Source organism: Salvelinus alpinus, chromosome 28 (genome assembly GCF_045679555.1).
Source record: "Salvelinus alpinus chromosome 28, SLU_Salpinus.1, whole genome shotgun sequence".
NCBI classification, from domain to species: Eukaryota; Metazoa; Chordata; class Actinopteri; order Salmoniformes; family Salmonidae; genus Salvelinus; species Salvelinus alpinus.
This window is the reverse complement of record NC_092113.1, coordinates 19,988,715-20,016,365: the sequence shown is the minus strand read 5'-3', so window position 1 is coordinate 20,016,365 and position 27,651 is coordinate 19,988,715. Positions and strand designations below refer to the sequence as shown.

Sequence of the window (27,651 nt, the reverse complement as noted above, 5' to 3'; positions counted from 1 at the left end):
GCGCGATGAGCCAAACCCTCCCCTAACCCGGACGACGCTGGAGCAATTGTGCGCAGTCCTATGTCACAGCCCGGGAATGAAGCCGGGTCTGACCGCTGCAGCCCTCGGGAGGCCCCCGACTCCGATTTTAATAGTAATGCCACAGCAGATGAGATGTAAGAAAACTGTTCCATTAAAATGTTTACACCTTTGACAATACAGTACTTTTAGTTGATTGATATTTATTAATGCCATTTCCTATCTACTTTGTCTTAGAGTGATGTACTTAAAGAACGAATTAACCCCTTTTAGTGCTGATGGTCTCTCAGGGTGGGGTAGCCTATTTACTTGGGTATGTGAGATGGAGGGATCTTGATGACTCACAGGCTTGTCCTTCAATGCTGCACAATTTTGACTGATGTAAAAAGAGAAGTCCATTTGGGTAACTAACTTCATTTGAAAACCTGCACCATATTATCTCAAGTTGCACATTTTTCAATTTCATTAACCATTGTGACTCAGTCTGAGTCCTTGATCGTAAAACCCATTGCCAACCTGGTATTAATTTAAAACCTTTTATCCTTTATTCAGATCATATTGAGATTACAAATCCCTTTCCCAAAAGATACCTGATTTATATAATGAAAAAAAAATCACAGAAACATGTTCAATCTTTTCTCAGAGCCTGAAATTAAGTTGTCTTGCAACATTGACAGTAAATATTTGAACATATTTTATTTATTGGTGAAAGACCAAACAAGCCACTGGTTTTTCCTCATTTGGTTTTTCTTATTTACAGCCAGTAAAATATTTCAAACACAATACAAATACTTGTTAGGTCATTCATGTCAAACTTTATAGTACATTAAGATTAATAGGGGAAATGGGAGTTTTGGATATTTTATAAAGCATGTTTCACATATTATCATAAATGATAATATAAAAAAAAGACTACTGCAAACAAAACATACTTTCAAATCTGTACAAGCATTTTCTTGAACATCCATACATTCCCACAGAGGAAATGAAGGAGTGGAACTTCCAATATGTCTTTAAAAAGTCCAGTTTGCCAGATAGACTAATTTAATTTCTATTTTACAATAAGTAAGAGGCAAAAATGAAATAAACTTAAATGTGTACAATAGGTCTTGCATTTGATGAGGAAGACAAAATCCTTTCACTTCTCCTGACCTTTTCTTTTCCTTTTTTAACACTGATTCTCACTTGATGTGAAGCATATTTTCATCTGTTTTTAACCGCTTGCGTTTAGGCTGCACAAACTCATCCTCTGAGTCTTCTGTGAGATCTGCCTCCTCTCCCTCTCCAACTGGGGCCTCAGGCTCCTCTGGTACCTCGGGGAAACTTTCGTCTGGGTATAGCTCCAGCAGCCTCTCCTCAAAGTACAAACTCACGGCTTTCCCTGCCTGCGCCACCTCTGAGTCCGCCTGCCAGGTGGGAAGGAGGGGGAGAGGGCACCATTTAACAGGAGGGATGAATGGGTAAGGAATGGGAGGGGAGGAGATGGAGCACACTAGAGTGGGTTAAAGGTCCAACGCAGCTGTTTTTATCTCAACATTAAATCATTTCTGGGTAACAATTAAGTACCTTGGTGTGATTTTTTTTCTCCAATTAAAGTTTTCAAAAATAATTCGCTTCTTAGCAATTTCTCAAGCAAGAATTTTGCTTGGACTGGTCTGAGTTCTGAAAACTTGCTGTTATTGGCAGAGGTTTGGAACTCTTTCTTATTGGTCTAAACAAATTTACCCCAAAACTCCATCCCATCAAAACAGGCTGAAATTTCAGGCAGTCTTTTCAAACAGCTCTTATACAAAAAAAAGGCATTATTATCATTTTCACAATATTATTCTAACCTCAGTGTGGAAATGCAAATAAAACACAGAAAACCCACATTTTTAACATAGTGGCAGGGTGGGCAGCCTAACCTTTCCCCTCCATGTGTATTAGAAACAGCTTACCTGCACATTACTCTGTTTCTCCTCATCATATACCTGGATTATTCGAGACATCTAAAAAAGGGGTGATAACAGTACAATAAAAGACAAAAAAGCAGAAGGGGGGGGGGGGGGTTCACAGCAGACAGGTTATAGGTAACAACCATGTATACTGTCACTACCCTTGGTCTTTGTGCCTACGTAAAATACACCCCTTATTGAACTGGTGTCTCATCGTCATTCCTCCATAAACGTTTTCACTTACTGTCTAACTTATGGAGGATGCAGTTGCAGACCTTGCCATTACATTTCCCAACTAGTCTAGTGTCTTTACCTGGCTGCTTCTGCCTGTTGAATTCTGAACAGCATCCATGGCCTTGCTGTGGGTCCTGGCGTATTCCTGGGAAAGACGTCTTTCAATTTCTCTCCCTGCTAAATCGGCTAGCTTGACTTACTAGCCTCGACACTGACAGTCCCCTCACTGATACCTAGTAAGTGTCTCTTTAAATCTTAAGTTTGCATATATGACACATCGTGCTGGACCGTTGACTATGTCAACTGCAACCAATAGAAAACCTTTTAACGTTACCTTCACAACTCAGTTCCTCATTGATTCTCTCAATACAAGGTAGTATATTGGTCCCCTCTTTTCCATTTCAAATCACTATTGAAAATCTAAATCACAAAATTCCTTGTAAATCTTTTTTCCCCTAAACACATCACTTTAAAACATGTCCAGAGAGATTAAATTAAGAAAGTAAACATTGACACCATATCAAAAGGTCCAATGCAACAAAGAGCCCACACAAGGGACAAATTTTGCATTTGAAAAGTCCAAGTATTTGTGTTAGTATCTAGTGAAAATATACACTTTAAAAGGAAAATTCCACCCTCAAATAATCTTCTGCAAAACGCAGCATCATATGACGCAAAATACACCATACAGGCTGTATTTCTGTATTTTTACAGTTATACATCTTGAAAACGTGATTGCTGACATGCAAAACATTGTGACTAACGAAACAAATACTAAGAGATAGCTTGCACAAGATATTAAAGGAAAACTCCACCCAAAAACAATCAGGTCAAAGACAAACTATCAATCATTGATAGAAACGGTTAGCTATAATGAATACAGACAAAACGGAATGTATTAGCATTTTAAAGGTAATCTCTGCAAGAAAGCGGCAAGTTATTTAGAATGACAATAATGGTTAAATGCTTTATAGATTTGCTTGTTTTGTCAACTCATAAGTAAAAAAATCAAGGAGTCTTAGAGAGCCTGCTGCCATAACTGCTTACAAAATAACTGACCAGGAAGACATTCAATTAGAGGCCATGAAAATATTCCGGTTGGATAATCGGCACATAGGCAAATTATTTTTGCAAAACCACAGTCACAACAAACAGCCCAGTGTGAGTACCTAATAACTGCATCCGGTCATCCAACATTAATCCCTGCAGGTGCCCAAGCTCATGCAAAATGGTGTGATAAGGATATCAACCTTCTGCATAGTGCATTTCCACTGCCCGCATACAGTATTAATGTACATGTGTTCTCCTGCATCCATTCAACTATCACTCAGCCCCATCTCATCATGCATGGAAGTCATGCCCACTCACCTCGTTGTATTTGGCACAGTTGCTGAAGACCAGGCGCACGTCCGAGACAAACTCTATGGGGCTCTGGTAGTGTTGGACGTGCTTCAACTGTAGCTTCTGTTTCACCAGGGTCAAGTCCATGGGCTTCTTGATGATTTTGTAGTAATTAGGGATCTGGTGAGAGGGGAACACCATGGTTAGAGAGCCATATTGGATCATTAATTTATTATACAGAACATTATGGTTATAGCCACAATGCTGAAGTAAAGTGGTGCTGTGGGCATAGGGAAGGATCCATAAACCAACCAAATGTATTTATAAATACAATGTATTATTTTTAAAATCAGCAGTTGACGCTACGTGCTTTTACAGAGATCTGGCCAAGACCCCAAATAAAGCAATGGCAGAATCAAGAGCACAGTGCTCAGGAAAAAGTCCCAAGAAAGAAGAAACCTAGAGAGGATGTACTCTAGAGTACATGTGGCCATCCAGGTCAGATAGAATACAGGTGGCATTGCCTTTTACAAGCTTGTGATACTTACAGAGGGAGGGACAGGCTCCTGGAACCCCTCGCTGAGCTCATGGCAGAAAATGTTCAGCAGGAGACGCTCACACCTCTGCAGAGAGTGAGGGAGACAGACAAAGAAATAGAGGGAAGGGCGGTTATGCAGGAGAACATTACACAACTGCTTAACATTCCTCAGCTAGGACAGAGAGAGAGAGGGACAGAGATGAGGAATGTGTCCCTCTGGCAGAACACAGCAAATTAAGATGAAAGGAGTAGCGCATCAAGCTTACTAAATACAAGTTTTCCGTAATTCACATACTCCTTACTAAGAGAAGTGTACTAAATGAATTCATACTGATTTACTCCTCAAATGTGAGGGCATCTAAAGTCAACTGAAATTCACTGATATAAGTAGTGGGGAAATGCAGTGGCAGGAGCAACTACTAATGCTATCGGAAAGCCATATTCTAGGTATTACAGGTGGATGGTTCCACTGACCCTCTGGTCCTCAGGACTCAGGCCCTTCTCACTGGTGTCTTTCTCGCTACGAGGCTCGTCGTCAGGCTCGTACTCCAACTCCGGGCTGGCCAGGCTCCGGCAGAACGTGCACATCCACTCTCCACTGAGGGGGGAAACAGAGAGAAAATGTGACACAACAACCCAGATATATAGGCATATACATGGGAGAAAGATAGCCAATGTGTGGCAAGCTTTCAGCATCCAATGTTAAAGGGCTTATCTGTTGAAATATGAATAAAAATCATTCTTATTCTGACACTTAGTCAAAGCCAGCCTGTGTGTATGCATGTAGTGGTAGATCAGTGGCTCACCTCGGGGAGCACTTCAAGGTGGGGATGTGACAGGTGATGTGGAAGACTTTGGGGCAGCGGTCACAGCAAAGCAGCTCTCCCCCGTTGTTGCACACAGCACACCAGTCCTCGTTGGGGTCGTCATCCTTCCCTCCCGCCCCGCTCTGGTTGGTCCCCATTGCAGTGCGTGGAGTTCGCAGGGTAGCAGGCCCGGCTCCCTTGCTGTTGGTCAGCGGGGCGTCTGAGGGCTTAGTGGATGGGCTAATGCTAGGCCCGTTGGCCCCGCTGCAGGCCTCCTGGTCCTGGGGCTCAGTTTTGACGTGCTCCCCCAACTTCTTGAGGGCGTCCTGGACAGAGGAGGCGGAAGCCACAGAGCCCAGCACGGGGAGAGGGGGAGTCCGGCTGATCTCTGGACTACTCATCTGTGGGACAGATACACACACGTTAAAAAAAGCTGAATGCTTTCAAGTGGGTTAAGTACATTGATAATTCTGGTGTAGCACCAATGAGGCCGAAACTTCCTTAAAAATGTTAACCTCTGACCATTACCAATAACAGGAGGATAGAATTTTTTTTGGGGGGGGGTATGGTATTTGTACCTCTAACTCACTCATCCTTATTCATGATTATCTGTAATCATGGTAGCCTCCACATTAAATGTAGACGTGTTCGGAAACATCTATTCTTATCTACAATAAATGTGACTCAAATGACAATACATTATTCACCATTCAGTTCCTATTGGGCAAAGCATAATCTGAAACAACCAAAACAAACTGCAAATATATCCAACACGTTTGTCATAAGCTTGACATAGTCATGGTGTGCAAGGAATATGGGACCAAATACTAAACTTTTGACCATTTAATACACAGTGGGCCGGTTTCACAGACAGGGCTTAGATTAAGCCAAGAGTAGGCCTTAATGTGTACTAGTTAAACTAGGACATTTAAGTAGCTTTCGTGAACGTGGCTTAAATTTGGCTTTGTTAGTCAGACTATGGAGTTCTGGAGTAAGGTAAGTAAGCCTAAATGAGAACACCTGGGTTAAGCCTGACTAGGTTAAGTATGAGTACATGCTGTTGGTCTAATGGTGCTCATAAAAACCCGGAATGGAACAGAAAACACCATTACTGGTGTTAATCTTGAGACAAAAACAATGACAGAGGCAAAAACAATTTGTTCAAAAAAACTAGCGAGTATGAAAAAACACTACTAAAACTAATTTTGTCAAACCATGCAGTTATTGTAAGTAAAAACCATACTACTGCTACTAAGCAAACGAAAAATAGTGGTTGGGCTGCAATTTGCAGTGAATTCAATGGAAATGAAAATGTAACCAAAAGAAGAGTACAAAAACTTCAGGTGAGATATCTTCATTATTATCAGTATTCCACATTTCTCATATTCATATTTTTGTGACATCACTTATATTGAATGATATCTGCCTTTATAGAACCTTACACTGGCTTTAAAAAGAGAGAATGCAGAGATCAGAAGAGAGCAATATACTACTGGTGGTGGACCTGTCTGGAATAATAGAGCACCAGCAACCTCGATGGTATACCAGACGATTACCATTTGGACAGTTCAGATGAAGAACTGAGCACAAATGGTATATATACACCAAAGAAAGTAAATTGGTTACTTCCTTTGGTAAATATATTCCACTGTCTGTGTCAATCTTTATTCTTCTTTCATTCTAAGGACCATATGAGTTTATTTGTGCTTCAAACAGTGTTCTTTTTTCAGAGGAAAGGAATCTGAACAGGTTGGAAGAGCCAGTGAACAGTGAGTGTGTACCCTCTACATCTGCTATAGCATCCCTGAGAGAAGATGCTGCCGCCACCTTTCAGCAGAGAACAAAAGAGATGACCATGCATGACAAGTTAGCCAGAGAATTTCATGAGCATAAAATGAAATATCTGAAGGAAGAACATTAATTGAAATTGAGAATTCTACAGGTTGAATTGGATATGAAGTTGGAAGAGAGAGGTATGAGAGGTAAAGATACAATAATGAGACAATAATGAGACAATTGTGATTACCAGCCACGGTGAACAATATGATATGTAAAAAATAAATGTTTTGTCATTTGGATATTCATGAGTGTGAGTATTTAATCACCACAAACTACATTTAAAACTAGCCTTGGTTTAGTCTCTCATTTAATTATGCTGCACACTATTTTAATTCTGTACAGAACAAACATTATCAAAGCAAAAATAAGCCATAATTTTAAACATTACATATTTAAATGCATATCATCTAGTTGAAGTGCTGCAATGTGAAAGCTTGCAGCATCTTCTTGGCTTGAAACTGAGTGTACTGCGTAAAGACTGGAATCTAGTGATGCACCGATAATTACATTTTTGGCCGATACCGATATCCGATACTTTCCTTGCTAAAAACACCTGATACCGATAACCGATATTTACAATTTTAGCGGACTTTTAAGCGTTCTAGTACAGTTAAATAGTTAACACACACAGCGGTTTAAGGCACATAGGGTGGTGCACAATCGGCCCAGCAACGTCCGGGTTTGGACAGGGCAGGACGTCATTGTAAATAAGAATTTGTTCTTAACTGCTTTGCCTAGTTAAATAAAAGTTACACACACACACTGACCAAAAAGTTATTTTGTTAGCATTTACGTATGTCCCCATTACCAGTAAAACATAATCAAAACCTATTTCTTTCACTTACTTGCTGTGATGTTTCGTTGTTCATTTGTTCAGTCATTTCATTCTCAACCAGGATTTCTATGGAACGCCGTTTGGGTCTTTGTGTGTCAAAAAATATACTATTTAACACTATTTGATGTGTCAAATACGCTTGTTGACCAATCAGGACCTGAATATGACTGCACGTCACATTAAAATTTAAACCGTTCATATTTTTTTTACGTAGTTATTACACATTGATTACACTATCACTCGTACTTCATGTCACAACGATTCATCGATACGTATGCTATGACGCTGGTAAAGTTGTCTCACGCACCTACAGTGCTGGTCCTAAAAAAAAGCTAGCTAGCTCGTGGATGCAACCAATGTTCTTCCCCAAAAACATAGCAAAACGACAATCTGTTTCAGGAACTATAGTTAGCTAGCTAACTATATAGCTAGGTGTCATCTAAAATAACCCTAATTTATAAGACAGTTCTTACTTGATTAATGGTGGTCGGACCCATCTATGTGAAGATAGCCACAATAGTGGACTTTGCGGTTAGCATTCAAAATAAAAGTATTGCATAATTCTACTATTTGTATTAATTTGCATCACTGTCAATGACATACTTTTATTTATTTTGAAGACAAACCGCAAATTCCACTATTGTGCCTAATCCATAACTCGGTTCGGTAAAGACCTCACTAGCCAGATGAAGCTAGCTGGCTGCTTATAACGTTAGTTTTGGGCTACAGGGTTAAGCAGCTGGCTAGCTATTTATTTTCATGAACTGAAGTTCAATTTCAATAGGCAAACAACAAGTGGGTACCTAACTAATACTTACAAGGATTCCCAAATCAATGCTAAAAATAATGAAAATTACTGCAGTTTCTACGGGTCATTGTTTCCAGGTTTGTTGTATTGGTGCTAGCTAGGTACTAAGCTAAAGCTAGCTACCCCAGAAGTTGCGGTCAAACAAATGATGCTTTATTACCAACGCGGTATTGTAAACACATCGTTCGTGGCCGGTGTTTGCAGACTTTTTTGTACAGCTTTGACAGTGCTACTGTATCTTTTTTGACACGCAAAGACCCAAACGGCGTTCCATAGTATGTTTCTCGTGAAGCTAATAGCAGTGACGCTATGACTGTGTAACTCCGGTAGGGAAACATCTGAAAAATAGCGCACTTAGTAATGTGTACCAGTGCTCAACCAGTCGGCGACAGCCAACATCACCCATGACAGAGAACGGTTGATTGTCAAGGGCAATGAATTCCATTATCTTGGCTTTAATGGATTTCAACTTTGAGTTGTCTCACTGAAATTGTGTTACTCTTTCAAATGACTGCTTGACTTGTTGACTGCTCGATCCACACAGCAGACATTGTGTTATATAGGTATGCACGTCAGCTTTGACATCGGTTTTGTACATCGGCGTTAAACTAGACATTGGCCGATACCGATGTTGGCATTTGTAGCGAATATCGTCCGATTCCGATGTGTTCACCGATATATCGTGCATCCTTACTGGAATCGATTTTTCCATGCTCGACCATCCCTCTCGTGCGGATATGAGCTCTGTTGTATCTTTGCTGCTCAGCTGTTGTGGGATTTATGTATGGAGTGAATAAAAAGTTACTCTGACCTATCCACTGTCACCAAGTAGTAGTCCACTATGTTGTCCTCTCTGAAACTGAGCACACAATGAAGAGTTGAGAAAATCTTGAATCGTGAGTTGCACCCTTCCAATGGGCAACAATGTTTGGAAAATCTGAATTAGGAGTGCCTACACCTTGAACATTGATGGAAAACCAGTTCTTACGGTTCCTGTAGACTCCTCAGCATCAGGAGTTGATGGACACTTGATGGGAACATGACATCCATCTCCACAGCCAATCACTCCTGGAAAGTGCCCATATTCATAGAATTGCACTTTATCGTTGGCTTGGCCAGCAGCATCAGGAAACTTGATGTAAAGACTCCTCAGTACACAAATGGCCGTGCAGACTTTGAACTATTTTACACACAGTTGCTTCACTGGCACCACACAAATCACCAGTTGCACGATGAAAGATTACAAAAACCTCAAAGTGATCATAACTTGGGAGAGAATTGGGTAAAGACCTTCCTCTTTGAGACAGAGAGGAAAGTCTAGGCTCAAGCAAAGATGCATTTTCTTTGTACATTTGAAAGCGGTCTCGAAAAGCTATTTCATCAAAGTTATTTAATGGATTACTCCTATCCACAAGTACTCATCTGGCTGGCCTCTGGAGTGCATGTTGGTCTTCATTTAGATATTCGAAATAGTCCATCCTCCCTCACAAACAGTACTAAGCAGAAGTTAAACCTGCCTCTTTGAAGGATTAATTTAGGCTTCAATTTAGTCCTAGAGTACCTCTAATCCTCTCTTGCAATCGGCTTTGTTTAATCCAGAACAAGCTAAATCTATTACTATTTTAAGATAAGTCTGTGCAAGTCACTTTGAGTTAAGACAGCTGAAACAGGCATTTTAGTCTGAGACTAGGCTTAAGCCTTGTCTGTGAAACCAGTCCAGTAAGTGAATTTGTCCAAATACTTGTGACTTCTTCAAATGGGGGGACTAGATACATAAAGTGCTTTCATTTCTAAACAGTAAAACAGATATGTAAGAAAATACCCCGGTGATATTCTTTACTGTCACCTCATATGAAACATTTGATCTCAAATCCAAAATGCTGGAGTATAGAGCCACATTTAAATATTTTAGCTTCACTGTCCAAATAAATAGAGGAGAGCATACATAGCCTCAGGTACATAGATACCTGCTAGATTAAGATCAAGGTACTGACAGGCTAGGAGGTGAAAAAGTTGGGCAGTTTGAGATGTGTTACCATGCACGCGCTCCTCCCTCCATCCTTCCCTCGTTCCGTTTTGACGTTGGAGGTGGTGGTTCCTGAGAAGCCACACTCCTTCTCGATTCCGGGCTCCTGCTTGACTTTGACCTGCTGTTCCATTGGGGCGCTCGCTGGCACTGGCCTCCCCGCAGAGCCACAGCTGAGGACACAAATGCACACACACACACACACACACACACACACACACACACACACACACACACACACACACACACACACACACACACACACACACACACACACACACACACACACACACACACACAAGACCTCCAATACAATCATCCATATACTTTTACATGTATACCAGTGAGATGAGGACTCATTGTTTAGGAGTGACTCTATGGTACAATATCTGCATTCCTACCTTCTGCCCATCCTTTTGGATGTTCCACAGCTTTATGCAATAGTGTCATTTGAACTTTTTGAGCAGAGTTCTAGTATTAAACCTGTGTGTCGTCATTACCTGCCCCTGCTTCCTGTGCTGGAAGTACTGGATGGCCGCACGGGCGTGTGGGAGTTTGATAAGCCTGTGGGTGGGAGATAGACAGAGAGCAAGGAAGAGGCAGTAATTAGGATTGAATATTTTCCTGAAAATCCTTCCTGAGAAAATTGCAACCATACCGGTATTCCTGTTCAAACTGGAAATGCTAATTAAAGCAAATAATACCAGCAGCTAAAAAAAATATCGGACATGATTGTAACACTGTAAATGGAGAAATATGGATTTGAATCTAACGGTTTGTTATTGTATTTGCCACAATTTAATAAACTCAAAGATCTGTCATAGTCACCACGCTATTTCGTTGATTTAGGCCTACAATATTATGAGGTTATTAGGTAACAGCCTGGTGACAATTACACTCATTTTAGCTTACCTTTGACTGAAAGATGTCAGCCAGCTTGTTGGCACTTTTCTCTCCCCTTGCACCTGGCTATCAGGGGAATTTCAGAAGGTTGCGGCTGTTTTTACTTAATGATAACCCGCTTATTGTGGAGACTGTCACAGGGAACATTATCCAATTCCAGCTAAACAAACATAAATAGGCCTAGTAGTGGAGATTCAGCAGCACCATAGTAGCAGAGATTTGTGAATGTGGAGATTGCCTTCAGTAACTTCGTTGAGACATCGCATGAAGCCTACACATGATAGTCAGCAATGCAATTTATAAAAGTCATGCAAGTTGCCCAAGTGATGTTTTCTATTGGAGACTTTACGTCAAGTAGGCTTAATATGGTAGGCTGCTAGCGTTGTGATGAATAGTTTAATGTATGAATGAAGCCAGAGAGTTGATATGTCCGGTTCATGCAGCTATTCACACATGCATATTTTGTATTTTTTCTTTAGTGCGGCATATTTAAAAAAATATATATTCTTAGTCCACAGGACCGTTCAAAATATTCCTTGGGAAACGGAAAGGGGTATGGTCAGGAAGTCCAGAGACACCGGTATTCAACCCTAGCAGTAATATAGAAGTCATGTGATACAAACGATTATCTTCGTAAAACGTGACAGTGATATGAGCATTTGTTTTTGACAAATGATTTAAAATCATAGATGGGATTGAAACTGTGTGCGTGTGTGTTGTAGTCCTCCAGTACCTGAGGAGCCAGGTGAGTGTGTGGAGAGTCCGGGGGAGGGGTTCATGTCCACGGGGGGCCACAAGCCCAGTTGAGGGTATGTGCTGGCTGAGATCCAGCGACTCAGGAGGGCGTCCAGACTGCTGGAGCCTGCGTCTTCCAGCTGATGGCGCCAAAGCATCCAACCACAGGAAAATAACATCGAATTAGTGGTCATTTTCAGCTCACCTGGGGAACATTTCTGATGAAGAATCCCCATGTACAGTGCATAGTGAAAGCCTATACACCCTTTGCACAGTTGTCACATTTGGCTCGCTTAAATTAAAAATCTAACAATGGATTTAAAAATCTGGATTTTCCCCAACGGATCTACACAAACTAGTCCACACTTCAAAATTAAAAATGATATACATTCTTGGAAATAAAAACAAAGACTTATTGATAGCATTAGGTCTTCACACCCCTGAGTCAATACTTTTGCCAGCAATTACTGCTGTAAATCAATTTGAATACGGTTCCACCAACTTTCCACAACTCTTGGGGCAACATCTATACATTGCTCAAGCTCAGTCAAGTTAGTTGAGGATCACTGATGGACAACAATATTCAAGTATTGACTGATTTTCATGCAGATTTAAGTCCGGGCTAAGATTACACCACTTAGAAACACTGAACACCTTGTGGAAAGCCATTATGGTGCATATTTGACCTTTGACCTAATTTGCACCCTGAAACATACATCTCTATCCCAGTGTAAGGTCTTCAGAAGACTAAGGCATGTTTTCCAACAACATTTTTACCTGTGCTTTGCCTCTTTAACAAAACTCCCCAGTCCCTGCCGGTGACAAGCATGCCCATATTAACATGATGATGCCACCACAATTCATGAAATATATGAAAGGTTCACTCTGATTTTGGATTTCCCCAAACCTAAAGTTATGCATTTATTTTAAAAAGTAAATTTGTTTGCCATATTCTCTTACAGTATTCCTTACTGGCCTTTTTGCAAACCAAAAGGATGATTTGGAATGGATTTTTTTAACACATGCCACATACAGGCCAGTGATGTGGAATGAATGCAATGTTGATCCATCCACAGATTTCCCTCAGCTCAGACAATGAAGACTGTTGCTGTTTTAAACCCCTAGAGTTGATGTACACCGCTACGTGGGAAACTAATTAGCTTAAGCTAGAGATATGTTTTTTTGCATGGGCTGCAACTCAATCCACTGCATACGCCGATGTTGCCCATCCGCATCTGCGGTGAAAGGTGGCAGTGCTAGATCGGTGTCTGTCAGACCATGACACATTCCTGAAAATCGCATCCAAATAACCTCTCTATGGAAAGATAAGACTCTCACGAACACTGTGATACTCTCCGTTTTGCTCTACGACACCCACAAGCGTCACGGGACTCGTCTGAAGTCAGTACATCCGATCTGCCAACTTCTGTCTGTAGCATCTGAACCGTTCAGGCTACACACTAATATGACCCCTCTATGGAAAGGTCAGTCTCTCAGGTACATGTTGGTTGTTTTACTCTAGGACGCCCACAAGCCTCACAAGATTAATCTGAAGGTAGACAGGTACCAGTTTAAAAAAAATGATTGGAAGTATATATGGAGATAGAAGCTGTTATTCAATGTGTTCTATGTGCTAATAGCAGTAACGCCAAATTCAATGTTACATCAAATAAATTATAACTTAAGAGATCCTAAAACTCAAAATCAAATAGCTAAATGATCCTTGGTATGACCATATTTAAAAAATTCCATATGTTAGCTTAATAGTTCCCATTCTCTCCTTTACCGCAGTTATGAAGGAAGGTCAGATCCTCTCAGTAACCAGGTGACATGATACACCATCAATAGCTTAATTACTATACTCAAAAGGGTATTCAGTGTATTGGAATGATTTCATAACCTTCCCTTGATCTGTACCCGTCTACAAATTCATCCCTGGCATGTTTTTAAAGCACTTTGGTGGCTTTGAGGTTAAATAATTTTTTAACATTTACTATACATCTGAGGATCCTTAGAGACAGAATAAGTTATTCAAAAATTATGAAAACCATATACTTTTGCACACAGATGGACCCAATTAAAGCAATTGTGTGATTTTCTTACTGAAAAAAAACTTGCTCCTGAAATGATTTAGATGTGCAACAGAGAGGAGTGTGTAGACCTACGCAATCAAGATACACCCCCCCCCCCCAAAGAAAAACAATGTTATTTTACTTTGGTTGTGTAGATCACTGGGGGGGGGGAATCCCAATTCAAAAAAGGTTTTGATTTTCATTTACGGGAGCAAAATGTGACAACAGTGCAAAGGGTGTGTAGACTTTCACTAGGCACCACATTACAGTTCACCGGAGTTGAGCCAGGTTCCAATTCCGGTCCCTACCCCCTTCCCCTAGCTCCTTCAATGAGCAACAATAGGAAATTACCAGATAGGTATAAAGCAATATGGCAGAAGTTACATTGAATATTAATCATACAGTGCATTTAGAAAGTATTCAGACCCTTTTCCACATTGTTACCTTACAGCCTTATTCTAAAATGGTTTTCAATCTATACACAATACCCATAATGACAAAGCGAAAACAGATTTAAAAAAAAACATAAATACCTTATTTACATAAGTATTCAGACCCTTTGCTATGAGACTCGAAATTGAGCTCAGGTGCATCCTGTTTCCATTGATCACCCTTGAGATGTTTCTACAACTTGATTGGAGCCCACCTGTGGTAAATTCAATTGATTGGACATGATTTGGAAAGGCACACCTGTCTATATAAGGTCCCACAGTTAATAGTGCATGTCAGAGCAATAACCAAGCCATGAGGTCGAAGGAATTATCTGTAGAGCTCTGAGACAGGATTGAGTCGAGGCACAGATCTGGGGAAGGGTATCAAAAAATGTCTGCAGCATTGAAGGTCCCAAAGAACACAGCGACCTCCATCATTCTTAAATGGAAGAAGTTTGGAACCACCAAGACTCTTCCTAGAGCTGGCAGCCCGGCCAAACTGAGCAATCCGGGGAGAAGGGCCTTGGTCAGGGAGGTGACCAAGAACCCGATGGTCACTCTGACAGAGCTCCAGAGTTCCTGGATGGGAGAACCTTCCAGAAGGACAACCATCTCTGCAGCACTCCACCAATCAGCCATTTATGGTCGAATGGCCAGACAGAAGCCACTCCTCAGTAAAAGGCACGACAGCCCGCTTGGGAGTTGGCCAAAAGGCACCTAAAGAACTCTCAGACCATGAGAAACAAGACTCTCTGGTCTGATTAAACCAAAATTTAACTCTTCGGCCTGGATGCCAAGAGTCACGTCTGGAGGAAACCTGGCACCATCCCTACGGTGAAGCTTGGTGGTGGCAGCATCATACTGTGGGGATGTTTTTCAGAGGCAGGGACTGGGCGACTAGTCAGGATCGAGGGTAAGATGAACGGAGCAAAGTACAGAGAGATCCTTGATGAAAACCTGCTCCAGAGTGCTCAGGACCTCAGACTTGGGCAAAGGTTCACCTTCCAACAGGACAACGACCTTAAGCACACAGCCAAGAAAACGCAGGAGTGGCTTCGGGACAAATCTCTGAATGTCTTTGAATGGCATAGCCAGAGCCCTGACTTGAACACGATCGAACATCTCTGGTGAGACCTGAAAATAGTTGTGCAGCAATGCTCTCCATTCAACTTGACAGAGCTTGAGAGGATCTGCAGAGAAGAATGTGAAATACTCCCCAAATACAGGTGTGCCAAGCTTGTAGCATCATACTCAAGAAGACGAGGCTGTAATTGCTGCCAAAGGTGCTTAAACAAAGTACTGAGTAAAGGGCCTGAATACTTATCTAATGTAATATTTCCGTTTTCATTTTATTTTGATAAATTTGCAAACATTTATAAAAACCTGTTTTTGCTTTGGTGTTATGGGTTATTATGTGTGGATTGATTACGGGAAAAAACGATTTAATCAATTTTAGAATAAGGCTGTAATGTAACAAAATGTGGAAAAAGTCAAGGGGTCTGAATACTTTCCGAATGCACTGTATTACTAATACCTATCCAATCCCCTCAGATCTACAAAAAAGCAAAGAGGTGGGGGCCAGTAGAAAATGAGTGGGATGAGAATGAAAGCAGGTATGGTTAGATATGGAGGTACGTGACATGTGCCTGCTCCCTGAGCACTGTGTACCTGAATGGGAGGGATGTCTGGTAGGCAGGGCAGGTTCTCTGGGTTGGTGACAGAGGGTATGAGCTCAATGGCGCCCACTATGGGGCTGGCGGGGCCACGGTGGGCATGGGCGCTAGCCATGCTGGCACTGGTGGGACTGGTGGGGTTGGCTGCGCTCACGTTGTGGAGAGAGGCCACTGGGAAGGGTCCAGCATGACCTGGGTTAGAATGCTACAGGGAGAGCGAGATGGAGGGAGGTCAAAAACTACAGATTTACAACAGCATTAACTATTCATTATTGTTCAATTCTACCAGGTCTACAACGTGCTGAAAGGTCATTTTTGGAAGCATAATCACTAATCATGCCCATGCAACACAAAACACAACTACTATTTAAGTACAAGTAGAAAAAGTGCCAAACCCCTGTTAGATGTAACAAACGAAACCTGTGGTGGCTCATCTCAGAATCTATAGTCAGCTAAACACAAAAAGGTACCCATACATACACACTCAGTGAAAATTCTGCTACAAAATGGCGACAGTATCGCCAATCAGTCATACCGGTTTCTGCATTAAACATATATTGTTTACTGTATATGTGACTGTTCTTATTATTATAAGGATGTTGTCTTTCTGAACTATTTCCCTTCTGGGGAGTAATAAAGTATCTATACTGCAACTCAATTCATTACAACTTTTTTTTATCCCCTCAGGGACATTATGTGAGTGGTGTAGTCTGACCTGTCTCTGCAGCTGGGGCTGCATCATGGGGGGGTACTGCTGACCATTGGGCATTCGTGGCTGGGCGCTGGGGCTGGGCATGCGGCCCTGTCCCGGGGCCAGGCGCAGGTGATGGGGGGGGTACATGAGGGGACCGCCATTCATGGGGCCCCTCTGCTGGGCCTGCATGCTGATGAGGCGCGGGGGCTGGGGAGTGACAGTTATACTTTTACATAAAAATTACATTATAATGAACTAAATCCTTAGAGCAACAGATAATACTCAGTAATATTATAGTTCTACTATGTTATGACTGTATAAATCTTTTCTGTAAATAAAAACGTTTTAACCTGGCTTGACAAATGTACTCTATCGATCAGTGATGTAAATGGTAACAAAATAAACGCTGATCACAATTTGCGGTGAGAAAATGAATACTCCCTATATTCACAATAGGTGGGTAAACAGTGTTTACATACGTTTACCCTTCACTACACCACTGCTATCGATGGGAACAACGGTACCCCAACAGTCTACCTGTTGCTGTACCATCGGAGGTCCACCCTGCCTGGGGTGCTGCTGGGACATTTGGGAAGCAATACGCATCTGCTCCTGGATCCTCTGTTGGTGTTGCTGTTGTTGTTGGTGTGGTTGTTGGTGCTGCTGCTGTTGTTTCTGCTGGGCGAAGGCTTGCTGCTGCATGTGCTGCAGCCGGAGCTGAGCCAGGTTGATCTGCCCTGGGTGTTTTCCGTGGCCTGGGTGGCCATGGCCCGGGGAGATGGGCCCCACCATAATGTTGGGAGGGTGCTGAGCCTGGGGCATCTTCTCAATCACCAGGTTCCCTACAGTGGGAGGGGAGAAAGGAGAGGCTAAGAGTAAGTGACTGAGTGTATGAAGATTCCCCTAGACCAGGGCTGTCAAACTTATTTTACCCTGGGGGCCGCATTAGGTCCGGAGGGCCACACAAAAAATGTGTTATATTTTCTCACTACCAAAATTTGAGGGGAAAAAAGTATTCTATCCAGTTTTTTCAAATTCGATGCTCCCTGACTGTCTAGCTTTCATTTGGGTGATTATTAGGGAGCTGGACACAGTCAGGAAACTATGAATGTATGTCCATTATCATTACTACACAGATTCAATTTGGTTTTAGTAATTTTAAAGTAGATAGAGTTCGCCCCCCCCCCCCACACATCTGCCTTTCTATGAAATGTTTTACACTGTACCATCACTGACCAGAAACAGATGTCCTTGCATACTTCCTTGCATGTAGAGTAGTAAACCCCCAAAACCCCATCACAGTCAAAGGGGGGTCCTCTCACCTAGGTTGACCACATTCTTAGCCCAGAATGTGGGGTCACAGAAGAAGCGAACAGAACCATTAGCCTGAGGCACTGGTTCCAGTCCAGCCTTCAGAACCTTGCGCAGCTGGTAGATGATCTGAAGAATGAAGATATTAGGATGTCATTTGTTTGCAGATCGTATATAGACATATACTATATACAGAGGATCGATTTCGGATAGGGCAACCGTCATAGCTTCCGCATATTATAGTGCACCCTTTAGCCTTTCGTCATGGAGAATATGTCATGGCGTGAGCTTTTCCCTGAATGTGTGTGTTTATCTGTACTCCGTACCAGCCTCTTGCTGTAAAGCAGGGCGGTGCTGCTGCCGCTGTTAATGGCAGAGTGGGTGAAGTTGAGCACGTGGAGGATCTGCCTGGCCAGGTTGGCGATGTCTGTCTGCTGGGAAAACAGCTTCATGCTCCTCTCCTTAGTCACACTCTGGAGGACCAAGGGACAAACGGTAAGGAGAAACATTACATTTTAGTCATTCAGCAGATGTTTTTATCCAGAGCAACTTACAGGAACAATTAGGTTTAAGTGCCTTGGACAAGGGCACCAACATATTTTTCAGTCTGTTCAGGGATTCGAACCAGCGACTTTCCAGTTACTGGCCTAAAACTCAAAACTGCTAGGCTACCTGCAGCCCACTAGGCTACCTGCCATTACCAACAGGCATCCGCCTATGTGATTACTACGTAATTAGGGTAAACCATAACCCCTTTGTTATTCAATTAAAACAGTATCCAAATAACATCACAGAATAAACTTCCCATCATCTGGCAATGTAGGAGCAAGATTAAGTTCATAGTGATTCATTAGTATTCATGTTTCTCAATATATAGGCCTAGATACAGTTCATTAGTATATAGTGATGAAAACACTGATAGCGCATTTCCCGAACCCTAGCCCTGGATTAAAAATCTCCATTGAAAGTGTGTTTGAGTCCAGGACTAGGCATAATCTGGCTGTAGGAAAATGGGCCTGAGAGCATAAATAGTTATACACAGAATGTCATTTTTTCAATTCTAAGGGTTCTGAAGATAAGTTTAAATGCATTCCTTGCATAGGTTCCATTATCGCCTTACCTCAAGTTGCTGCAGTAAACACTTGCCCTTCTTGTTGATTTCGTTGATAAGAGTAAACACGGCTATCTTGATCTCATGCTCCACCTTCCTATGGGTCTCAGTAACTTCCTTTAGCCTGGATGGAAACAGACACAGACACTCAAACTAGAAACACACTAATAAACAATAAAATAGCACTTTTAGTAAATTCTGTGCAACTATCAGCGTGTGTTTACTGTGAACACTGTAGCTGTACCCGCTTTAAGTTACAGTTTTAACAGCGGCCAATTAGGCTACTGTGGCTATTTTATCATAATGTAGGCCTACCAGAGTTGCCTACCATCAAAACCAATGGAGGAAAATGCATCCTATAACATTTGAACATGGAAATAGCTGTTCTATCATTCAGCCTACAGTAGCAGCCAATGTGTGGTGTTCAATGTAGGCCTACATTCCATGAGACTTTTGAAAAAAACATGCAAGGCTTGACATTACCCTGTTTATCCACTTGTCTTTCAGACAAGGTGACAGAAAATCTTGTTGTGTTTGACGCAAGAAACCACTATACAAAGTAAAATGCATTATTATTCCCATACCATTATTACAGAGAATCAGACAAATTTTACTATCCTCTGCCTATTGGCTACTACCTGCCTCAAAATACAACACTGCCCCTTTAAGAAAATAAATAAATAATGACTCGCTTTTCAAAGCATACGTTTCGTGCTCTTGTAGGAAGCAAAAACTCCCCTATTGCTGACCACAAATGATCTATCTGGGCTAATAACTCACTAACTAGCAAAGAATATGAACAAAATGTGCACACGTGGCTACATGCAGCTCTCGCTTTGATCTCAAAAGAAGCGCATCTACTCATGACCGCTCATGCTGTAAACACAGTTCAGTTCAAAGTAAATGGCACATATCCACATATGGTAATAGTCTATTTGCATATAGGCCTACTGCAGCTCTGATTGGTTATTCCACACTGGTCTGTGTAGAGTACGGGCTGAGTCGTGCATGTTACTGCAATAGAATCCTACTCAGATGCGTTCTGCCTACAACAAAATCTCTTTTATAGTTTAGTTTTGGTATGTTGCATTGAAAGTGGATAGTATTGCGTTGATTCGATCACATTTGCCTCAATAAAGGGAAACTAACGAGGAAAACTCTAGAAAGTTAAGTTCAATCTCATACTTTTCTCCGTGGGCTGGCAGTCCCGAGGGAGCTGCGCGGCAGTCTCGGGGCTACTACGCACCCGCGCACAGCTTAAAGGGAACATTGGGAGGGGAAATTTTGCTCAAATCATTAACAAACCTGTATGAAATCGCTGTAGGGTGAAGCGGCCCCTAGCATTTTTCCCACTCTGGTTAAGATTAGGATTGGGGGACAGGAAGCTGGTTCTAGATTTATACCTAGGGGAAAGTTCACCCTGCAGCTATGAAGTAGCATAGCAAGATACTTTCAGAGAAGAGATGGGAATGATGCTGTACCTGCTTGTCACGTGAGCGTGAGAGTAGTGGACATAGGTCTTTTTCTCCTGCAGTTTGGCCATGTGTGTCTCAATGAAGCCTTTCTGGTTCTGGAAGGCCTCTTCCAGAAATTGGTACCTGAGAGAGGAGAAACTTTGTTCAGCAAAGAACTTGGGCTTAGATCACTGGACTAGATGCTGCTTTTCTCATTGTGCCCAATCCTCATTGGAGATAGGATCCACGACTAGAATCCACTACAGATTTAGATTTCCTATTCTAAAGATCAATCCTGTGCTGTCTATGCACTGCATGTACTACCTGTGCTCCTTGTGCTCCAGCAGTTGGCAGTCCCGACAGGTGAGTGTGTCACAGGTTTCACAAAAGAGTTTCAGGGGCTCCTGTTTGTGGACGGGACAGAAAACAGGTCTCTGACCCGACGCACCTACAGACTCTACAGAGACAGAGAGAAAAAAATTGAAAGAAAGTATGAAAGAATATGACATTTTGTGATTGGGTAGAAAAAAAGTGAAAGTATGAGAGAGATACATAAATTAATACTTCAGGAAAGTCTGATAGAATCACAATATATAGTACTGCATGCCAGCTATACTGAGAACCAGCAGGGCCAATCTACTATTGGAACACGCCGACTGATTCTGCAGCATGGTTGCCATGGCAACGGCAAATCAGCTATGAAGTTTGGAGGCCTGGTGAAACTACACCGTGCTATGAGACACCAAATGCCTACACCAGAGCCTTCTACTTGCAAATAGAAAGCACTGGCCTACACATCCAACTATGTCAAATTGTCACTTGATATTCCATAGCATAGCATAGCACATTACATATTGTGTTTAGGTTTGTAGGACAGTTCACCCTCAGAGACGTCCTCTTTCTTGCGGATCTTGTGGTCCTTGGTGATTTTGACCCTCTGGTGAGCCTCGATGCAGGTCTTGCACAACCACTCTCCACATTCTGCACAGAAGCCTATGGTATCTGCGTTGTCCTCACAACTGGTGCACATCTGAATGAGACAAAACACATGACCCCACTTACACACATACTTAGGCTAGGCTACATCCAGCTGATAAAATGGGAGCTTGTATTAATCAACCATCCACTTGAATGTAACTGGATTGTGTTAGAGTTCAATTGTGGTATGTATACCTGTGCAGATTTTTCATCTGAAGTGTTGGAGGCCTCGGTAGTGTCCTTGACAAAGTAGTTGTCAATGATGTCGCTCTGTTTGCAGTCTTGACAACAAACTATGCACCGCATCACATTCACTAGAGTAGACAGAGGAAAGATACAAGAGAGAAGCACTGGTTAGGCCTACAGAAATTTACAAAGAAAACATTTGAAATCAGCAACCCAGAAAAAAACTGAATTTTCTCACTAATTGTTTTCATACAGATACTACAGGGGTCAGAGGCTATTCAAAAAGCTTATATAGAAAAGAGACGGATGCAAATCATCAAAAGCATTAGGCATCACAAGCTGGTTCAACTACATAACATTTTTTAATGATAATTTGTCCCTCCACATTTTTATTTTACCTTTATTTAACTAGGCAAGTCAGTTAAGAACAAATTCTTATTTTCAATGACGGCCTAGGAACAGTGCTGCCTTGTTCAGGGGCAGAACGACAGATTTTTACCTTGTCAGCTCGGGATTTCGATCTCGCAACCTTTCGGTTACAAGTCCAACGCTCTAACCACTAGGCTACCTGCCGCCCCTGAGAACACATGTTCTCAGCTTGTCACAAACACATTTTTTTTTGATGAGTTTGATTGTATCTAAAATCTGAACTGTATGGAAAGACTGGTTTCTGGTTAGCATTCTTCGAGAAATGTCAGCCATGTCAGTTTTTTGCCATTTACAATTGGTTGTTACTTAAACTTAGTAATAATAAAGATGTTACAATTGAACTGGTAAGTACCATATGAATAGCGGAATATGAAATACATTATAGGGCCTAAGTAGGTGGGTGCTACACATTGGTGGTGGATGAGGCAGTTTCCCATTGAGGGTTGGGAAAAGAGTTATATAAATCCATTAAATTATTATTATTTATTCTAATTTAGCCCAATATTTCCTATTATTTTCAAGATTTCTGAATAATGAGGTTGCTATGCTCATGCAGGAAATGTAAATCAGTGAGCTATATCATAAAAGAGCAATGATATGCATGATGAAAATACATAACCCTAAATGTTGAATACATAATCCTTAACTACCCCACACTTAACTCCCCTCAACTCCCTTAAACCCATCAATTAAATCCCCCTGTACATCACTGGATGCAGCACAAACCGGTTTGAGCCAGTCTTTACCGGCTCGGGCTGCACACAGCCGGTTTGTGTAAGCCCCAGCTGCAGGGGGTTCTGAGTGATTGGCTGTGAGTGCAGCTGGAGGGTTTGTGAGACCACACCAACAAGGCTGATCTGATCTGCCACTGCAGCTGTGACACCTTCAACTGAGGCAAGTCAGGGTGCATGCACACAAACAGTATCCAAATGCATAATCTATTTCATGGTCGGGTACTGTTACATTATACCATTTATATGACCTAAATAACAGGTGAAGCAGAATTTCATGCATGAATGTCTGAAATTGTAACATAGCTATCAGACCTTTTTAGTAGCCTACATGTATGTGTATGACACTGAACATTTTGTACCATTAGTCCACATGTTTGTTTATTCAATGGTTAGGCCCTCCAGCAACAGTTAGGCCTACTGATCTACATGAAATTTAAACTACAAATTATGAAACCTTTATTTAACTAGGCAAGTCAGTTAAGAACAAATTCTTATTTTACAATGACAGCCTACCCCGGGCCAAACCCTCCCCTAACCCGGACGACGCTGGGCCAATTGTGCGCCGCCCTATGAGACTCCTGATCAAGGCCGGTTGTGATAAAGCCTGGGATCAAACCAGGGTCTGTAGTGACGCCTCTAGCACTGAGATGCAGTGCCTTAGACCGCTGCGCCACTCGGGAGCCTTACTATTAATGCCACATTCACATAAGCAAATAACCCCAAATATAATGTAATGTTGTTTGATTGGCCTAACACTTAAATTTGTAAATAAACAACATATAGCTTCAAAACATGTTTTCAAGTGTAATTCCTTGCATCCATAGTTCAATCATTGAATTTGAGTTTCCCCCCAACCCAATCCCTCAGCTGTAGGTAGGCTATACCAAACCAAGTGGCGATTTTGTTATTTTTTGTAGACTTGGCACACTAGGAAATTTGAGATGGCATTGTAAACAGTTAGACCCAAGTCTACTGCTCTTATTTAGGCTCCTGTATTTATGTTTTACATTGAAATCATCTGATCTTAGCCATGTTGATAAGACAAAGTGGGTCATAATAATTTAAAAAGAAAAAAAGAACAGCCCTTGGGTAGTTCAGACCACAGTGGCCAAAATGCCATCGGCATTGAATAGGCAAGGCATAGTCTGGTCCCATATTGGTTTTTGTGTATAGCCAACCACTATGGTAATTGTCAATTCCAAAGGTTTGCTATGTCAACGACCATAGGGGGTTGGCTGCAATACTCACAAACAGATCTAGGAGGACCAGACTAGGTGTAGGCAGAAGTGTCATAATGGCATCTTCCAGAATGCAATGGGGGCTGACAAGCAGAAAGGGTAGTGTTCCTGGGCCATTATCAAGTGTAGCGTAATGGTTGGAGTCAGACATGTTCATCCCATGGCCGTACCACATGTCCACCAATAAAAAGATGAATAACTAGGTCACAACTAAAATGGGAAACATTTTAACTTGATTTAATGCCAGAAATAATGCTGGAATGATGTGTTCTTGGTTGCCCATGATCTTAACCTAGGCCTAAATAACTTGTCTGTAAATTAGTTCTGAATGTCAATAGTTAGCCTAGGGTTAATGTATCAAGAACGGGTTTACTAGAATTGACCATTGATAGAGTAAAAGTAAATAGTAATCCAAATTTTTGCGAAGTGAGAAATGGGTGAGAAATGGGCCTAGGCCTAATCATTATATCAAGTTGGAAAAATTTGGTTGGTTGATTTCTTTGGACATAACTGGCTATATGAATCAATCTGATTTTGAAAAAAATCTGCTAAATGAATTGAATTAGTATAGCTGGAAAACATTTTCTTCCCAGCAAACAACCAAGAGTACCATATTTCATCAGTCATTTGATTTGTCAATGGCGTTATAGGCCTATATCGTTGAGGTCCAATTCAATATGAATACTCTTCTGGCATAGACCGATTATTCAGTATGCTATGTTGCATTACCATAACGAGCTATGTTAGGCCCAAAGTGAATCATTATTGTAATGAGTCACAGTGTGAGTAATATATATCTATCGCCATATGACGTCTGATAATTAGTGGAAAACCATATTATCATGAAACTTTCCATCAAGTCGATTTATTTGCATATCATTATGCTTGCTGACCATTTGGCTGCTGCCTGGTACTCAATGCTTATACACAATTGCCATTACACATCTATACCCACTTCAATCAAACAGGCTACACTCACCTTAGCCCAATATTGGACTAAATGAGCCTAACGTTACTCCTTAGTCCAAGGACATTGCATGTTCTGTTTAAAGGGCGAATTTCTTCTGGAAGCCAAAACAGACAAATACTCAATCTTAACGTGCATCGACTCTAAATTGCGGTACGATTCTAGGAACATAACATTTTCATATAAAAAATATTTTCACAAATGCAAAATACACACTCACTGTACACGGTTTTAACAGTTGCAGCCGACAGTATTTTTCAGTGACAACTCGTTTGTGGCATCGGTCTTCCGTTTACACACAGGTGTTCGGAGACGCTAGCTAATTAGCACAGGTAGTCAGTCCACTCTGTCTTCCGTAAACAAGCGCTGTAACATGGAAATTTGGCCGTGTGGGAACCCTAACCTTATAAAAATGTGTAAGGCGTGTATAAATGTAACTTTGTATTATTAATCGACGATATGGAAGATTAAGTCCTTATGCTTTCAAACCCGTACTGCAAGTGATGTGTGTTAATGTTCAGACCGATCGTGGCGGCACAAACCCCCCCTAAAGAAGATGCCTTCATCCAATGACTAACTGTTAATGTGATGGAACTGAGAGTCATGATCAAGGGCTACACTCACCTATGTGGGTGTCTGGCTGTCCGTTCGGCCCGGGCACCTGTACGGTAACTTGTCGCTCTGGCTGGGGGATACATTTCAAGCAAAATGAGTGAAGACAAGGTAATAGTTTAGGTTCACAGTCACGGGTCTGGAGACTTTGTTTACACACAGCACACGTATCCATAAGGTTTATTGGGGTGACGGGGTTGGCTGGTGGAACCGTCGGCGGTGGGGACATTTCGGTTGTGAATGTTGGTGAGGTTGCAGCAATGTCCCCAGCACCCGAGGACTCGGTTGTACCCCCATTGGTGTTCCCAACTGGGCTGCTGCTTGTGCTGCCTGCCCCCCCTGCGCCCGCGCTGTTGCTGCTAGCGTCCCCTCCTCCACCAACGTTAGCGGGTGTAGGCATCTGAGAAACATTCTCTTGGGAATGTAAATCATCTTCTTTCGAATCGGGCTCTATAACAATCACCGAATTCACATCTTTCAATTCGGGGTCCCCGCTATCCTCTCCCCGTGGTTCTGAATTTAATTTGGAAGTGCTCTCCATATCCTCTTCGCCTTTGTTGTCCGCCATCTTCCTTCCTCTTTGAACCGGAGAGGCTACAGACACACGCCTGGTGCCCAAATTGATGACGCAGCCGAGAGTCGAGTGTGGAGACGAATGGATTCGGTTCAGTCAGTCGTGCTGATAAGCCCTTACCAGCTAGTTTATGCTGGCAACAACAGCAGAACGGCGCAAGTTACAACTTGTTAAAGGAAGTTATGTTTATTTCGATGGGCGAGGGAGAAATAACTTGTAGTATTGGTCACCATCTTCAATTTGTTCCATCCCCCTTGATTTTATTTCTAGTAGGATAGCAGCGATAAATAACTTGTAATGTTGGTATTAACCATCTGGATGTCACCCTGATACATTATACGCTGCTCAATCGGGAGAGTTTATGCTGCGACACAACACGGGACACCGTGTCCTTCGCTCCTGCTTGCCGCAGGAGAGAAGTAGCTTAAATATATATTTATATTTAACCTTTATTTAACTAGGCAAGTCAGTTAAGAACAAATTCTAATTTACAATGACGGCCAATACCGGACGACGGGACAATTATCACGGCCGGTTGTGATACAGGCTGGATTCGAACCAGGGTGTCTGTAGTGACGCCTCAAGCACTGAGATGCTGCGCCACTCGGGAGCCCACTAGCTAGATAGTGGGTAGATAATATCAGGCCAGGATGACAGCTAAAGCACATTTTTTTGTGGTGATTTTCACCGAAAATATATTGGAGGGAAAAAACGAACAATTACTCTGATTAAAACACCCCCAAGTCACGACTTCGGCAGACAAATTTCACATTCTTGCTTAAATTTCTAGTCGTAATCATAAACTAGCTAGCTATCTGTCGAAGGGATCATCAGGACGACTGAACCGAATGCGCTCTTCTCCACTCGACTCTCTGTGCAAAAACGTCCTCAATTTGGACACCAGGCGTGTCGGTATAGCCTCTCCGTTTTGAACCGCAACCCTGAACGTCTTACGTACCGAGGTAAAACAAAAAAAAACTTGTTATGTCATTTCGTGATTTACAGTCTTGCGTTTGACTATTGATTCATGCGTAGAATTAGGATTTTTTTTTAACCATCATTTTATCAGGGTGTCATACTGAGACCAAGGTTTAGTTTACAGATGAGCCCTGAATTACAGAAATCACACACAACACAATTTGTATACTAGAAAGGAGATGAACATTCTTA

The 27,651-nt window shown here is 41.9% G+C and overlaps 1 protein-coding gene across 5 annotated transcripts; it reads right to left on the bottom strand.

The window, feature by feature from the left end:
• Nucleotides 1-688: 688 nt before the first annotated feature.
• Nucleotides 689-26,532, bottom strand: LOC139557363 (E3 ubiquitin-protein ligase TRIM33-like). Of its 5 annotated transcripts, none has more exons than XM_071372080.1 (21): nt 25,920-26,532; nt 21,937-22,055; nt 21,646-21,793; nt 21,088-21,220; nt 20,791-20,907; nt 19,319-19,433; nt 18,525-18,671; nt 18,211-18,327; nt 17,437-17,733; nt 16,909-17,094; nt 16,589-16,645; nt 16,189-16,398; nt 12,016-12,157; nt 10,880-10,943; nt 10,390-10,552; nt 4,872-5,272; nt 4,540-4,663; nt 4,076-4,150; nt 3,555-3,707; nt 1,956-2,006; nt 689-1,424 (listed from the first exon to the last, which is right to left on the bottom strand). In XM_071372080.1, the coding sequence occupies exons 1-21, from the start codon at nt 26,473-26,475 to the stop codon at nt 1,200-1,202; spliced, it is 3,600 nt and encodes a 1,199-aa protein (XP_071228181.1). In that variant the 5' UTR covers nt 26,476-26,532; the 3' UTR covers nt 689-1,199. The 5 variants fall into 5 exon arrangements, with proteins under 5 accessions (XP_071228181.1, XP_071228179.1, XP_071228180.1 ...); XM_071372078.1 differs by having other exon boundaries at nt 17,425-17,733; nt 25,920-26,530; XM_071372079.1 differs by having other exon boundaries at nt 17,425-17,729; nt 18,210-18,327; nt 25,920-26,529.
• Nucleotides 26,533-27,651: the final 1,119 nt, after the last annotated feature.